The 18,050-nt window shown below is 40.1% G+C and overlaps 1 protein-coding gene across 4 annotated transcripts in view; it reads right to left on the bottom strand.

Annotated features, from left to right (window-relative positions):
• Positions 1 to 2,463: 2,463 nt before the first annotated feature.
• The window catches only part of LOC145291235 (ciliogenesis-associated TTC17-interacting protein-like), a 109,929-nt gene continuing 94,342 nt past the window's right edge, over positions 2,464 to 18,050 (bottom strand). The window contains exons 10-13 of one of the 4 annotated variants that reach the window (XM_080136832.1): positions 12,593 to 12,631; positions 9,620 to 9,658; positions 6,652 to 6,690; positions 3,207 to 4,652 (exon numbers count right to left, since the gene is read on the bottom strand). In XM_080136832.1, the coding sequence (XP_079992958.1) occupies positions 4,509 to 4,652; positions 6,652 to 6,690; positions 9,620 to 9,658; positions 12,593 to 12,631 (261 nt within the window). In that variant the 3' untranslated portion in view covers positions 3,207 to 4,508. Of the gene's footprint in view, positions 4,653 to 6,651; positions 6,691 to 9,619; positions 9,659 to 12,592; positions 12,632 to 18,050 lie in introns of all 4 variants that reach the window. The other 3 variants (XM_080136835.1, XM_080136834.1, XM_080136836.1) reach the window with 3 other exon arrangements.

Raw genomic sequence — 18,050 nt, forward strand, 5'->3', positions numbered from 1 at the left:
CCAAAGCCAGGACATAGAGCAGGGGCGACAGCGGACAACCCTGACGAACCGACTGAGAGATAACAAAGGGTTTCGAGCGCTTTCCGTTGACTTGCACAACGGCTGTGGGCTGTCGATACATCACGGAGATCCACTTGCAGAAGTTCGGTTTAAAACCGGCGGCCTCTAAGACAGATGCCAAGAAACAATGGTCGACCCTATCGAAAGCTTTGGACTGATCTAAGTTGATCAGCGCGGCTTCCGTGTCGTCATCTCTCCCTCTCTCTAGGATTGTGTGGATCAGGTGCAAGTTGTTCTGAATCGATATCCCCTTCACAGTGTAGTTCTGTTCCTGTTCAACCAACTCGCCGATAACAACCTGCAACCGATTCGACAGGACCTTGGCCAAAATCTTCAACTCTGTGTTTAGTAGAGTTATGGGCCTGTAATCGTCTAACTCTTCCCCACCATGCCAATCACTTTTCCTCAGCAATGTGATCACTCCCTTGGTGACTTGCCCTGGGATGGATCCCTGAGCAAACCAATGGTTGAACACATCCGTCAGAAGAGGCAGAAACATGAGCGACAGCCTCAAATACAGTTCGTATGGCAGACCATTGAGTCCTGGCGATCTGTCACAGCTGACCTGCTTCAGCGCAGTAAAAACCTCCCACTCCGTCACCCGGCCCTCGCAACTAGCCGCTCTAGCCGCCTAAAGGCGGGGAGAGTCGGTCAAATAGTCGTTAAACTCAAGGACCGGAAGATCGGGCTGCTGCGTAAAACGCTCCTCGAAATGTTCTCGAAACCCCTCGCAGATCTCCCGAGTCAATTCAAGGGTGCGTCCATCTGGATGTCTTAACTTTGCAATGTACTTGTCCGAGCCATGCCTAGAGATTTTGTGACGCACGTCAGTGTTGGAATTGACTGCTTCATTGCCTACCTTTCTAAGCCTAACTCTGACTACTTGACCTTCATAACGCTCGCTATTCTCACGCAGAAGGTCCTGCTTAGCTAGTTCCTGACTAACCCTATCACCCTCCCCCGTAGCCCGGGCTAGTTTCTGCTCTAGCTTCTTCTTCGTCTTGGCCTTATCTAGTGCGAGGCGCTGGGCATACTTGACGGAGAAGGTTCTAATTTTGGCTTTTAGACCTACCCACCACTTACTCCTGGTAACCGCCCCCACTAGTGCTTTTTAAATTAATTCTATTAGCTTCTCTTGGAAGTCTTGTATCTCCAGAAGGGAAGTGTTTAACTTCCAGTGAGTGACTAACTTTGGCCTATTTCCTAGCTTCAGCCGGGCCATAACTAGTTTATGATCTGTCTGGCCTAGCCAAGTGAACGTGGGACAAGATAAGAAGTCTACTTCGCCTCTCCTAACTAACATCCTGTCCAAGTAAGTGTTTGGATAGGAGGAAACACTATTGGTCCACATCCACGTCCACATCTCCCGCCCCGGATGCTCGACCCGAAACCTGTCGACCAGACCGCATCTAGCCATCAGATCAGCCAGGCTGGATTCGCACCTCTCCGATCCTCTAGCATCGCCTCCTACCTTATCTATCTCGGGGTCTAAGATGGCGTTCCAATCTCCCATTAGCACTACCCGCTTCCAACAATCTACAAACGCAAAAAAAGAATCTTTTACGGCAACATCGGCCACAACCAGCCTGCCCACCGCATCTCTATGGACAACGTCGACCACCGCCGACAGGGTACTTTTAACCAGCACGGGAACACCCTTCCCCCGTGGGCTGCCATATGCTGAGAAATCCTCAAAATCTCGGGCCAGCACTTGACAGTCCACAGAGAAAACGAAATGCGTCTCCTGAATCGCAGCCACATCCACTCCCAGGGACAAGAGGTCGTGCCGGAGGCAAGCTGCCCGGCCTGGTGATCTCAACCCCCTTGCATTCAAACTAGCCAAATTCAAAGCCATTGTACCTACCTTAGTGTGTGTCACACTCAGCTCCGAAGTCAGCTAGGGAGAGGACGCCGACGTTATGTGCCATGCTCAAGGTGGTCAGGTTTTTCATATCCTGACCTTCTCTCGCAATGCCGCCGACGGATAAATTAATTTTATGGCCCTGTAGAGTGACGGATGGACCAACACTGGGACCCTTCCCTTGCATTGTTTTGACAGTTCGTCAAGAGAAGGGTCATTTTTTTTTTACCAGTTCGATTCCCGGAAACACCCCTTCAGCAGCCTGCAGCCTTGTCCACAAGTTGATCTTGCAGGCCTCTGGAGTTCTGACAAAAGTTATTAGGAGTGGGGCGTCCGGGAAACTTGAGGGGATATTTACATCTTTCCCCTCTATCTGTTTGTAATCGAGCAGAGGTTTTAAGTTTTTCCTCTGCCGATGGGAAATGTCTGTAGGCACAGATAGAGGGTCTACATAACATAGTTCCTCAGGGGCAAGGACTTTTAATCTGGTTTGTCTGCGAGAGGTAGAGGAGTCTCTCCCCTCCCTCGGTTCATTCTTTTCCTTTTCTTTTTGGGGTGGTGGCTCAGTTTGCATTGGTGTGGGGACGGGTGTTTGTGTGGTGCGGTGTCTGGTGCTGGTGTTGGTGCCATGTTTGTTGTTGGGCAGTGTCTGGTGTTGGTGCGGTGTCTGGTGTTGGTGCAGTGTGTGGTTTGAGGGTGGAAGTGGATTTTGTTGTTAGGGGTGGTGTATGTTCACAGGGAGTGGGGGCCACCTTTTCTTCTTCTTTTCTTCTTTTGTTTTCTTTTTTATTCTTTTGAATGAACCAGGTAGAGGTGAGGTTTAGTTCCTCTCCTTCTCACTTGCGGATTCATCCTCAGAGGAGCAGTCTTTTCTCCGCTTGATCCCCGTCTCGATTGGTGTGGGAACCGTTGGTTGTGTCTGCTCCTCTAGTTGCTGCTGCAGCTGTTTTTGTTGCTGCTGCTCTCGCTGGTGTCGTTGCTGCTGCTGCTTCTGCTGCACTTGCTGGTTTTGCTGCTGCGGTAGTTGTTGTTGCTGCAGTTGTTTCTGCGTTTGCAGAGGCTACTGCCTCGATTTTTGGGCTGGTGGTGGGACGGTGGCAGAAGGGATTATGTGCTTCCGTTTTTGTCTCACTACCGTGCTCCATTCTTCCCCCTTGGCCTCCTGAGTGGTTTGGGTTTTCCTTGGAGCTGGGGTTAGTGCTGTGGTTGCAGGGGTTGTTGCCGCCTGTTTTGGGGCGGGCGCTGTCTCAGGGGTTGTGACCGCCTTTTGGGTTGTGAATACTACACTTTGATCTTGTCCCAAAGGCCAAAGGTCAAAGGTCAGTACTAAAATGGGTGACCATTTGGGAATTCTATGTGTTTTCTACTTATCTCGGTATTATTTCCAGTCATCCTGGACTTTTTCTTTTCCACTGGAATCAAGCATTGTCAACTCAGGAAAGGTGTGGTTAGGGGTGGTGCAATCCTTGCTTCACAATTTAGCGCATGTTGTCCCTCATCATTCATCCATCTATTCATCCAGTAAGTCCCTTTTATGAACGATGGTTCATAGCTGTAGCTAATTATACGCTTAATTTTCAGGTTTTCAGCATATCTTTTGAGGTCTCTCCTAGGCTGCTATACCTTTCCGTATTTATGGCTTACACCAACCAATCATATTCTTGTGTTGAGGAACCCGGATGTATTCATTTTCATTACATCAATAAGCAAAAAAAAAATAGATAAATAACTAAAAATAATCAATGTCTGGGCGAAATTTCTGTTTTCAATCATGTGGTGAACCTCTTCATGAAGAATATATAATTTTTTTGTTTTTTGTGCATGATAATCATATACAATAGGTTTTGTTTTTGGTGGCCTTTTAGCATTTGACTCCCAAAATCAACAGAAATTAGACCATTCCTGTAATGAACTATTTCCTGTTGATTGCTGTGTACAGTTGGTCCCGTGCAGTTCTAGGAGATCCATCCTCTAGGTTTTTGCCTTCTCTCTTTGAGGCGCCTCTACCGGGGAATGATAATGGGATTGCCTAAGCATCTTTTGCAGGTTCAGACTGTCCCTCTTTGGGAATGCTGACTTTTTAATTCCACTTTCTGATCATTGAGTCACATTTCTTGTGGTGAGAGAGAAATAAATACCTTCATACTCAGCTGCGGCAATCCTTGGTACATTTTGGTTTGGAGGGTGGAGGTGGGGGCGACTGTCTTAATTGAATAAGGTTCAGTTTGATCTTGATGATGGTGAGTTCAGCTTTCCAAGCATTACCTCCTTAAGGAGGAAAGTTGGTTTATCACCTAAGCCTGAGATACCCTTCCCATGGAATGCCGATGGGGCTGCTCAGGCATCTTTTGCAGGGTCAGAGTGCTCCTTGTTGAGGACGCTGACTTTTCAATCCTACTTTCTGATCCTTGTGTCACATTTCTTGTGGTGGGAGAGAAATAAATACACCCACCTAAAAGTGTTGAGCTGCTGTGAAACTAGCAACGGAAACTGCATGAAAATGTATCTGTGAAAAAATTTTTAAAAGGTCAAGTTTACTTTTATTCGAAAGTTGTCGAAAAGAAGAGGATGTGGTCTGGAAGATGGCTCAAGTGTTACGATGAAGCGTAAAAAATGTGGCTGCAGACTCGTAAACATCGTCCGGTTTATGAAGTAACACATATTGCAGAAAGTTGACTATTAATTCTTGAGCTTCCGAATAGCAAGATTGATGGTCGAATTTCATTATGAGCTGAAAATAAATTTGAAAAAAAAAATGGAAATTTAGAAGAAATGTGGCAATCGTGAATGGATAGTCTAGTTCAAACTAGGGATTGGGAGGGTCATCTTGCTGACTTTTTGGAACTACATGGGCCTAAATAAAAAAAAAAGGACTTTGAATTGTTTTATATTGTTCTGCTTATTAACTTTGCTTTTTAGTGAAACTCATTCTCTAAAGCCTAATTCTTTTAATCATTTTCTGAATGAAAAGAAAAATCACTATTTTCACACGTTTCCATTTTAAAAAACCTTTCCGGAATATTTTCACGCTTTCACGTTTTCCATAAGGGCTTCGGGGTCTGGATTAAAGACTTTGGCGGGCCAGATCTGGCCTGTGGGTTGTAGTTTGGAGACACCTGAGCTAGTTGAAACATTTAAACGACGCATGCGTTAAAGTATCTTCTCCTAACACGTGGTTTTGCCATTTTGTGTGTTTTGTAAAAATAAACATAGAAAAGAAAAACGTTTAGGTTTTTTAGGCTAATTTCTCCACATCACGTGAAATATTTGTTGATGATAGGAGCAAAAGACCATCCAGGTGGTCATCATGCAACCTTGTTTTTAAATGGCTTCAAAAAGTTGGCTTGTTTGTAGAGAAAGACTGATAATTGTGTCAAGTTTTGTTGCTCTACTGCTATGGGAAGTTGATCAGGGGCATTACTTAGTGAATGCCCCTCGTAGCTCCTGTGGCAATCATCAACAAATGGATGCTTTGGCAGAAAGAACATTGCAGCTGCATGGCGGACCATCCCAGATATCATTCATGTGGTCAACATGCAAGAGCTTGTTTATATTGCTGTCACATGACTTTTAAGTCAGCCTTTAATGACTTTTAGGTCAACCTCCAATTTGAATCAAATTACTGTATTTCTAGTTGATACTACTTGGATAGTCAGAGTCCAGCTGCCATTGGCAGGCTGGACAAAAACCAATCGAGGACTGCATATGGTCTTTAGGTTGGGGGGTTGCTGACCCCTGGTCTAACTATAACATTTATAGTGATGCAGTTGTTAAATTTGTGGCAACTTAATCACAAAGTGATTCACACAAACACTAAAAAACAAATGGATTTAATTGCTATACTCTTTCTTTCTCTGCTTAGTTGGTATTTGCTTTCTTCCTCACTGCCCAAAGCAAGTAAGTTTTAACATGAATGTGTGAACTCAGAAGTATTTTTAGCCAATGGAAATCTTTGCAAGTTTCAAAAAGTAACACCTTTACGTGAATGTAGTAAGCCAGTGCAAACTTTGAAATTCCTACAAGGCCTGGTCGAGAAGATCAGCCTTAGAGAGACTCCACGAGCCGAGCAAACGAAAGAAACTGAAGAATGCATTCTCTACAAACCATTCTGTAATCTTCTGAGGGCGGGAGGGGTGAAGACAAGGACTATAACTAAGAGCCCCGCTTCATTAATGCACGCACTACAAGGTAAACAATCACGCACACAATGCCACGCTGCCAAATACTTACATACAGATACTACTTACGTCTACTATTCACTCAACTTCCTTACCCAAACACGTGTTGAAGAATTACTAACATTTTCATGGTTGAAAATGAATTTTATATTTTTTTTTTATATAAAAGTGCTTTCTTATAAGTTCCTACATTTTTCATTTATAAAATTCTGTTGATGTTTTAGGTAACCATTTAATATCTGATGACCCTTCTGTTATTTCAATATTTTTATTTTATTTTTTATTATGCATGCATCTTCCAGATATGAGAGCCGTTCCAAAAGTAATGTCTCCTATTTTTATTCCACACGAATAGATCAGAAGGGACTGCAAACTGTTATTATGACTGAACTTATGATATATATGATATGATAAGATGGTGAAAACAATCAATGCAATTACTAAATGTGAGACTACATTAATATCCCGATATAATTGGAAGTACATGGGTTGCCAGGGTTGATTAATAGAGAGAGATATCTATAGACAATGGATAAAAAAATGATTACTTACATTCGGGTCAAGACATTCTGGGGATCTTGTCTGCCTGTCCTGAGAGAGTGCATACAAAACACAATGTCAAACTTTGATTTACAGAGAAAGATTGAAAAACTTAGGACTAACTAGTTTACTAGTGAAAATTAGAGATGATTTAACTGAAAAAATAATTCATTATATTTCTAACTGGTGACTTTTTCAAATTAGTCTTCAATTTGTAAAAACAGATTTCAAACATTGAACTCATTAATCTTTAACTGCCAGACATTGTTTTATTTTTTTATGCAATAAATAAATTTTTTAATCATGAAAGCCACGTGTAATGGAAGTTAGCGTGAAACTGACGCATGAACAATAACAAACCCCTCATTCATTTGTGAACCATGCATAGATATGTACTTTGAAGACCAGCCATTAGAGTATGAGGGGCGTGCAATAAGTAATGCCCCTGACCCACTTCCAGTTGTCTGATCTAGCTGAAATTTTGCATGTGCAATGATGTATATCTCTACTAGTTATGTGGCAAATTACAGCTCTAAACGAATTGTAGTTTCTGTTTTACAGGTGTTTGAACCGAGTCAGGTGTGAAATCGAGCCTGTTGAATGTCGAGTAGTAATCCGGTTTTTGTATTTGAAAGGACGCACACCACTGGAGACTTTTGATGAAATGAAAGAAACTTATGGTGATAATGTCCCATCATATGACCTTGTAAAATGCTGGCATCGTAAATCCAAACATGGCAGGAAGTCTGTGGAAATAGTTTCCAGACCTGTTCCCCCCCCCCCTTCTGCCATTGATGAGGCATCTGTCCGTCAAGTTGAGGCTGCCATTTTGGAAGATCAGCGCATTACTCTTCGCCAAATAGCCCAAGATGTTAAGATTAGTACAGGGTCTATGGAAACTATCATTCATGACCATTTGCATATGCATAAGGTGTCTGCCATATGGATTCCCAGGTTGCTCACACCATTCCAGAAGCGAGAACATGTCGAGTGCTCGAGTATGAATTTGGAGATGTGCCAAGAAGATGAGTCAAAGTTTTTTAAAAGACTGATTACACAGGATGAAACCTGGGTCCATCACTATGATCCAGAGACCAAAGCCCAGTTAATGCAGTGGAAGCACTTGGACTCACCACCTCCAAAGAAGGCAACGGTGCAGCTCGCCACTGGCAAGGTCATGCTCACCGTTTTCTGGGACCAGGACGGAGTAGTGATGACAGATTTCCTGGCAAATTGTACCACGATTAGAGGAGCCTATTATGCTTCAGTTTTGAGGAAATGAAGGGAAGCTATCAAAATCAAGAGGCGGGGCAAGATCAGCAAAGGTACTCTCCTCCTGCAGGACAACGCTCCGGTCCACAACTCACATGTGGTTATGAAATCCTACCCCATCCCCCTACTCTCCTGACCTTGCATCCTCTGACTTTCACCTCTTCCCAGCCATGAAGTTGTTTTTTAAAGGAAAGCGTTTCCCAGATGATGCAGCCTTGATTTCTGAAGTCACGTTATGGTTGGAAGACCAACCTGGGGTGTTCTACAAAAACGGTTTCCAGAGTTGCATCAAACGATGGGAGAAATGCATAACTCTGGGTGGTTCCTATGTAGAGAAAGACTAATAATTGTGTCAAGTTTCGTTGCTGTACTGCTATGAGAAGTTGATCAGGGGCATTACTTAGTGAATGCCCCTCGTAGCTCCTGTGGCAATCATCAACAGATGGATGCTTTGGCAGAAAGAACATTGCAGCTGCATGGCGGACCATCCCAGATATCATTCATGTGGTCAACATGCAAGAGCTTGTTTATATTGCTGTCACATGACTTTTAAGTCAGCCTTTAATGACTTTTAGGTCAACCTCCAATTTGAATCAAATTACTGTATTTCTAGTTGATACTACTTGGATAGTCAGAGTCCAGCTGCCATTGGCAGGCTGGACAAAAACCAATCGAGGACTGCACATGGTCTGTAGGTTGGGGGGTTGCTGACCCTTGGTCTAGCTATAACATTTATAGTGATGCAGTTGTTAAATTTGTGGCAACTTAAGCACAAAGTGATTCACACAAACACTAAAAAACAAATGGATTTAATTGCTATACTCTTTCTTTCTCTGCTTAGTTGGTATTTGCTTTCTTCCTCACTGCCCAAAGCAAGTAAGTTTTAACATGAATGTGTGAACTCAGAAGTATTTTTAGCCAATGGAAATCTTTGCAAGTTTCAAAAAGTAACACCTTTACGTGAATGTAGTAAGCCAGTGCAAACTTTGAAATTCCTACAAGGCCTGGTCGAGAAGATAAGCCTTAGAGAGACTCCACGAGCCGAGCAAACGAAAGAAACTGAAGAATGCATTCTCTACAAACCATTCTGTAATCTTCTGAGGGCGGGAGTGGTGAAGACAAGGACTATAACTAAGAGCTCCGCTTCATTAATGCACGCACTACAAGGTAAACAATCACGCACACAATGCCACGCTGCCAAATACTTACATACAGATACTACTTACGTCTACTATTCACTCAACTTCCTTACCCAAACACGTGTTGAAGAATTACTAACATTTTCATGGTAGAAAATAACTTTTATATTTTTTTTTATATAAAAGTGCTTTCTTATAAGTTCCTACATTTTTCATTTATAAAATTCTGTTGATGTTTTAGGTAACCATTTAATATCTGATGACCCTTCTGTTATTTCAATATTTTTATTTTATTTTTTATTATGCATGCATCTTCCAGATATGAGAGCCGTTCCAAAAGTAATGTCTCCTATTTTTATTCCACACGAATAGATCAGAAGGGACTGCAAACTGTTATTATGACTGAACTTATGATATATATGATATGATAAGATGGTGAAAACAATCAATGCAATTACTAAATGTGAGACTACATTAATATCCCGATATAATTGGAAGTACATGGGTTGCCAGGGTTGATTAATAGAGAGAGATATCTATAGACAATGGATAAAAAAATGATTACTTACAATCGGGTCAAAGCATTCTGGGGATCTTGTCTGCCTGTCCTGAGAGAGTGCATACAAAACACAATGTCAAACTTTGATTTACAGAGAAAGATTGAAAAACTTAGGACTAACTAGTTTACTAGTGAAAATTAGAGATGATTTAACTGAAAAAATAATTCATTATATTTCTAACTGGTGACTTTTTCAAATTAGTCTTCAATTTGTAAAAACAGATTTCAAACATTGAACTCATTAATCTTTAACTGCCAGACATTGTTTTATTTTTTTATGCAATAAATAAATTTTTTAATCATGAAAGCCACGTGTAATGGAAGTTAGCGTGAAACTGACGCATGAACAATAACAAACCCCTCATTCACTTGTGAACCATGCATAGATATGTACTTTGAAGACCAGCCATAAGAGTATGAGGGGCGTGCAATAAGTAATGCCCCTGACCCACTTCCAGTTGTCTGATCTAGCTGAAATTTTGCATGTGCAATGATGTATATCTCTACTAGTTATGTGGCAAATTACAGCTCTAAACGAATTGTAGTTTCTGTTTTACAGGTGTTTGAACCGAGTCAGGTGTGAAATCGAGCCTGTTGAATGTCGAGTAGTAATCCGGTTTTTGTATTTGAAAGGACGCACACCACTGGAGACTTTTGATGAAATGAAAGAAACTTATGGTGATAATGTCCCATCATATGACCTTGTAAAACGCTGGCATCGTAAATCCAAACATGGCAGGAAGTCTGTGGAAATAGTTTCCAGACCTGTTCCCCCCCCCCCTTCTGCCATAGATGAGGCATCTGTCCGTCAAGTTGAGGCTGCCATTTTGGAAGATCAGCGCATTACTCTTCGCCAAATAGCCCAAGATGTTAAGATTAGTACAGGGTCTATGGAAACTATCATTCATGACCATTTGCATATGCATAAGGTGTCTGCCATATGGATTCCCAGGTTGCTCACACCATTCCAGAAGCGAGAACATGTCGAGTGCTCGAGTATGAATTTGGAGATGTGCCAAGAAGATGAGTCAAAGTTTTTTAAAAGACTGATTACACAGGATGAAACCTGGGTCCATCACTATGATCCAGAGACCAAAGCCCAGTTAATGCAGTGGAAGCACTTGGACTCACCACCTCCAAAGAAGGCAACGGTGCAGCTCGCCACTGGCAAGGTCATGCTCACAGTTTTCTGGGACCAGGACGGAGTAGTGATGACAGATTTCCTGGCAAATTGTACCACGATTAGAGGAGCCTATTATGCTTCAGTTTTGAGGAAATTAAGGGAAGCTATCAAAATCAAGAGGCGGGGCAAGATCAGCAAAGGTACTCTCCTCCTGCAGGACAACGCTCCGGTCCACAACTCACATGTGGTTATGAAATCCTACCCCATCCCCCTACTCTCCTGACCTTGCATCCTCTGACTTTCACCTCTTCCCAGCCATGAAGTTGTTTTTTAAAGGAAAGCGTTTCCCAGATGATGCAGCCTTGATTTCTGAAGTCACGTTATGGTTGGAGGACCAACCTGGGGTGTTCTACAAAAACGGTTTCCAGAGCTGCATCAAACGATGGGAGAAATGCATAACTCTGGGTGGTTCCTATGTAGAGAAAGACTAATAATTGTGTCAAGTTTCGTTGCTGTACTGCTATGAGAAGTTGATCAGGGGCATTACTTAGTGAATGCCCCTCGTAGCTCCTGTGGCAATCATCAACAGATGGATGCTTTGGCAGAAAGAACATTGCAGCTGCATGGCGGACCATCCCAGATATCATTCATGTGGTCAACATGCAAGAGCTTGTTTATATTGCTGTCACATGACTTTTAAGTCAGCCTTTAATGACTTTTAGGTCAACCTCCAATTTGAATCAAATTACTGTATTTCTAGTTGATACTACTTGGATAGTCAGAGTCCAGCTGCCATTGGCAGGGTGGACAAAAACCAATCGAGGACTGCACATGGTCTGTAGGTTGGGGGGTTGCTGACCCTTGGTCTAGCTATAACATTTATAGTGATGCAGTTGTTAAATTTGTGGCAACTTAAGCACAAAGTGATTCACACAAACACTAAAAAACAAATGGATTTAATTGCTATACTCTTTCTTTCTCTGCTTAGTTGGTATTTGCTTTCTTCCTCACTGCCCAAAGCAAGTAAGTTTTAACATGAATGTGTGAACTCAGAAGTATTTTTAGCCAATGGAAATCTTTGCAAGTTTCAAAAAGTAACACCTTTACGTGAATGTAGTAAGCCAGTGCAAACTTTGAAATTCCTACAAGGCCTGGTGGAGAAGATCAGCCTTAGAGAGACTCCACGAGCCGAGCAAACGAAAGAAACTGAAGAATGCATTCTCTACAAACCATTCTGTAATCTTCTGAGGGCAGGAGGGGTGAAGACAAGGACTATAACTAAGAGCCCCGCTTCATTAATGCACGCACTACAAGGTAAACAATCACGCACACAATGCCACGCTGCCAAATACTTACATACAGATACTACTTACGTCTACTATTCACTCAACTTCCTTACCCAAACACGTGTTGAAGAATTACTAACATTTTCATGGTAGAAAATAACTTTTATATTTTTTTCTATATAAAAGTGCTTTCTTATAAATTCCTACATTTTTCATTTATAAAATTCTGTTGATGTTTTAGGTAACCATTTAATATCTGATGACCCTTCTGTTATTTCAATATTTTTATTTTATTTTTTATTATGCATGCATCTTCCAGATATGAGAGCCGTTCCAAAAGTAATGTCTCCTATTTTTATTCCACACGAATAGATCAGAGGGGACTGCAAACTGCATTGTTATTATGACTGAACTTATGATATATATGATATGATAAGATGGTGAAAACAATCAATGCAATTACTAAATGTGAGACTACATTAATATCCCGATATAATTGGAAGTACATGGGTTGCCAGGGTTGATTAATAGAGAGAGATATCTATAGACAATGGATAAAAAAATGATTACTTACATTCGGGTCAAGACATTCTGGGGATCTTGTCTGTCTGTCCTGAGAGAGTGCATACAAAACACAATGTCAAACTTTGATTTACAGAGAAAGATTGAAAAACTTAGGACTAACTAGTTTACTAGTGAAAATTAGAGATGATTTAACTGAAAAAATAATTCATTATATTTCTAACTGGTGACTTTTTCAAATTAGTCTTCAATTTGTAAAAACAGATTTCAAACATTGAACTCATTAATCTTTAACTGCCAGACATTTTTTTATTTTTTTATGCAATAAATAAATTTTTTAATCATGAAAGCCACGTGTAATGGAAGTTAGCGTGAAACTGACGCATGAACAATAACAAACCCCTCATTCACTTGTGAACCATGCATAGACATGTACTTTGAAGACCAGCTATAAGAGTATGAGGGGCGTGCAATAAGTAATGCCCCTGACCCACTTCCAGTTGTCTGATCTAGCTGATATTTTGCATGTGCAATGATTTATATCTCTACGAGTTATGTGGCAAATTACAGCTCTAAACGAATTGTGGTTTCTGTTTTACAGGTGTTTGAACTGAGTCAGGTGTGAAATCGAGCCTGTTGAATGTCGAGCAGTAATCCGGTTTTTGTATTTGAAAGGACGCACACTACAGGAGACTTTTGATGAAATGAAAGAAACTTATGGTGATAATGTCCCATCATATGACCTTGTAAAACGCTGGCATCGTAAATCCAAACATGGCCGGAAGTCTGTGGAAACAGATCCCAGACCTGGTCGCGCCCCTTCTGCCATTGATGAAGCATCTGTCCGTCAAGTTGAGGCTGCCATTTTGGAAGATCGGCGCATTACTATTCGCCAAATAGCCCAAGATGTCAAGATTAGTACAGGGTCTGTGGAAACTATCATTCATGACCATTTGCATATGCATAAGGTGTCTACCAGATGGATTCCCAGGTTGCTCACACCATTCCAGAAGCAAGAACACATTGTGCTCGGGGATGAATTTGGAGATGTGCCAAGAAGATGAATCAAAGTTTTTCACAATTTTCTGGGACCAGTACAGAGTAGTGATGACAGTTTTCCTGGCAAAGGGTACCACAATTACAGGAGCCTATTATGCTTCAGTTTTGAGGAAATTAAGGGAAGCTATCAAAATCAAGAGGCAGGGCAAGATCAACAAAGGTACCCTCCTCCTGCAGGACAACGCTTCGGTCCACAACTCGCATGTTGCCAGATCAGAAGCACGCGCGTATGGTTTATAAAATTCTCCTTCATCCTCCTTACTCTCCTGACCTTGCACCCTCTGACTTTCAGCTCTTCCCAGCCATGAAGTTGTTTTTGAAAGGAAAGTATTTCCCAGATGATGCAGCCTTGATTTCTGAAGTCACGTTGTGGTTGGAGGACCAACCTGGGGTGTTCTACAAAAACGGTCTCCAGAGCTGCATCAAACGATGGGAGAAATGCATAACTCTGGGTGGTTCCTATGTAGAGAAAGACTAATATCTGTGCCAAGTTTTGTTGCTGTACTCCTATGGGAAGTGGGTCAGGGGCATTACTTATTGCACGCCCCTCGTAAGTTGGGCTGACAAGTCAAAAGATAAAGAAATATTGTTTTTTTGAAAGGTGACTTGAGAGTACAATTTGGCAGTAAAGTGTTAACCAACTGAATATTTTTTGCTAATTGAAAAACAAAAAAAAGATAATAATAATAATAACAACAACAACAACAACAATAATAATAATCCTTCCCTCTCCAAAACAATAAAAATAACTGGTTCCACACCAAATAGTCATGAAGGGTCAAGGAAGATGGAAAGACCAAGGAAACAAAACACTTGCTAATAGTAATGTCTCCGATGATGACCTGTGTGAGAACTCTTAGTGAGTAAAAATAATAATAATAATAATAATAATGATAATAATAATAATAAAACTATTAGAACAATAATAACAATAATATAATAATAACAATAATAATATTAAAATAGTAATAACAATAATAATAATAATAATAAAATAATAATAATAATAACAATAATATAATAATAACAATAATAATATTAAAATAGTAATAACAATAATAATAATAAAATAATAATAATAATAATAATAGTAATAATAATAACAATACTACTACTTATAATAATAATAACAAAATAATAATCATGACAATAATAATAATAACAATAATAATACTAATAACAATTGTAATAATAACAATAATAGAAATAATAATTGTAATAATAATAATAATAATAATAATAAAACTATTGAAACAATAATAATAACGATGATATAATAGCAATAATAACACTAAAAATAATAATAATAACAAAATAATAATAATGATAATAATATTAACAATTACAATAACAATAATAGTAATAATACTAATAACAATTGTAATAATAATAATAATAATAATACTAATAACAAAAATAAGAATAATAGCAATAATAATAATAAAATAATAATAATAAAATAATAATAATAATAATAATGACAATAATATTAACAATTACAATAACAATAATAATAATAATACTAATAACAAAAATAAGAATAATAGCAATAATAATAATAATAATAATAATAATAATAATAATAATAAAAATAAGAATAATAGCGGTTTGATGTCCGGGTTCTATGAGCCGGTGAAGCGCTCTTTAGTCTTAATTGGCTGAGATAGTGTCTCGATAAAAATACTGGGGAAATACAACCCATTCTAATGATTACTAGAAATACAAATGAATTGTATCTGGGGAGGATCAAAAGTTCAAACAGATAATACTTCTGCCTTTGGAGTATCGAGTTTGCCCAAATCAAAGAAAGTCAATTATTATACTGGTAGGAAATCGACAAAGAGATCAGTTGGTGTGAAAAGAAAGTGGAACAAAGAAAAGCACAAGTTTGTAGTGAAATTGGAATTGGATGGTCATGCAAGAGAAATTGGAAAGGTGGCAGTAAGATACTGGAAAGAAGGAGGTATGTTTGAAATGACAGAAAATAAGCTGATGAATCAGATAAGAACAATGCTTGGCAAAGGATAGCTTATGCCAGATGCCAATCGAAATAAAATCGATCAAAAGGAGGATAGTAAACAGCCAATCATATAGTGCATCAGCTAATGGCATTGACTCAGCTGAAATCTTGCTTGAGTCTGATTCCGTTAAAACACTTCCAGAAGTGTCTCAAGTTTAGAGATGTGCCTTAAGAAATACCAGATATAAAAAGTGATGGGAGAACAAATTCAGTTTAACTCTAATGCAAATTGCGATCTTTTTGTCCTTTCTATCTTTTTGCCTTTTGTTTCAACCTTGTGAGACGAGCGTACACCATTACATCTGGTGATGAGGATAAGACTTTCATGTTTCTCTACCAATGGAATAAAATAAATAAGTCAAAATAAAATAAAAGGCTACACGAGAGAAGAAAGAGATACGGCTAGCAGTAATTTGTTGGTTTGTCCCAATTTCAGCATCCACCCTGACCAAAATACAATTGGTAGGGAAAACAATTTTTTTTTTTTAAAATTCCATTTTCATCCCAAACAAGGCACAGTGCCAGTTTGATGTAGGGGGCTACTATCGGGGGCATAAGTTGCAGGGATACTATGTAGGGAGTTGAGCAGTAAGATGTCTGTTTACAATACAATTGAACTTCTGCATGTCAGTACAGCTGGGAAAGCAGAATCCCAGAAGGAAGTTCCAAAGTCTAGTAGTTCTGGGGAAGAAACTATCAGAGTAGAAGGCTTTCTTACATCTAGGGATCTCTACTGCTTGTCGGGTTTGTCGGGGGTATTTACATCAAAGGGGTACAAGGGCTTGTAATTGGTCGAAGTATCCACCATTAAAATACTTGTAAAACAGGCATAGGGATGCAACATTTCATCGATGGGACAGAGGCCAAAGCTTAGATGATAGTTCCGGAACTATCAGGTTGGCGACTCTTTTTTGAACCCTGTCCAGGAGCGAGAGACTAGTAGCAGATGCACCGGCCCAAATATGACAACAATACTCCATATATGGGCGAATGGTGGCCTTGTAAAGGTACAGGATACTTTCAGGCATAAGTAACTTTCTAGCATGGTAGAGAGAGCCTACCTTCCTCGCAGTGGCCCCGGCAATGTTCTCGATGTAATTGTTTCAACTCATATTCTCTGTGAATATACATTACTTTTGATATTGACACTGACAGAAAACGGAAATCGATTCTTGTACGTTAAGTTTTACAATTTTCATGGACAAACAGAAGGATATCAGAGCAATCACTGAAGTGAAAGATGGAACAATAGCATATGATAGACATCAATAAAAGTAAGAAATGTAAAAGCAATTTGTTCAAACCGACTGGAGAAAAATGCTCCCTGATCAACTGCTATCCCTGCCAAAAAGAGGAGACAACTTATGCTTTACTCATTTCAGTAGTAGTGATTGGATGGGGAGATAACTCACAATTTACTTATTCAAGTAGTAGTGACCGCATGGTGAGATAACTCATGCCTTTACTTATTCAAGTACTAGTGACTACAAGGGAAGACAACTCATAACTGACTTATTCAAGTAATAGTGATTGCATGGAGGAATAACCCACAATTTATTCATCTAGTAGTGATTGCAAGGGGAGACAACTCATGATCTACTTATTCAAGTAGTCATGATTGCATGAGGAAACAACTCATGCTTTTCTTATTTACAATACACAATAAGAAGCAACATTGTAATCCACATACGGCTATTTGGTGAAGATATCAGGATGTTTTATTACATATGTCCATTTGATGTCACAACATTACAGGGTGGAGTGATAAAATTATTGCTCTAGAAAAGATGACATGATTCCATTTCTGTTTGATGAAACCAGTTTTCTTTTTTTTTGTTGCAGGCCATCTACTAGTTGGCCAGTTATGTACAAATCCCAAGAGCATTAAAAGCCTTTTATCATGTCTGAAAGGTGACACAATGTTCAACGATTGAGATCGGAGATGCACCACTGTACAACTCATGCCCTCTATCGATCTAAGTTATGACAACACGACCATTACCAGCACCCTCAAAATGCATCGCTGGATTGCCACGGATAACAGGGGCGTGCCCAGGGTGATAAAAACAGAGTTTCCGGTGTGGTTTCAAGTGAGGGCCACATCATACCACCTCACATCTTCGAAGTCGGCTTGAAACTCAACACCAAAGAATACTTGGATGTGCTGAAGAGCGTGCTGATCCACTGGTGCAATCAGGTGACCGCTAGCAGACCTTGGGTCTGGCAGCAGGACTCAGCGCCTGTCCACAAGCCCAAAGAGACTTAGGCTTGGCTTCAGAAGGAATGCTACTTCGTAATCTTCTCTCACTGGCCCTCATCCTCCCCGACCTGAACCTGCTAGACTACTTCGTTTGGCCATATGTCGAGAACATCACCAACATGACCTCCCACAACACCAAAGCCAGCCCGATCGTTGCCATCCGCCGAGTAT

Source organism: Euprymna scolopes, chromosome 12 (genome assembly GCF_053919585.1).
Source record: "Euprymna scolopes isolate OS-2025 chromosome 12, ASM5391958v1, whole genome shotgun sequence".
NCBI lineage: Eukaryota > Metazoa > Mollusca > Cephalopoda > Sepiida > Sepiolidae > Euprymna > Euprymna scolopes.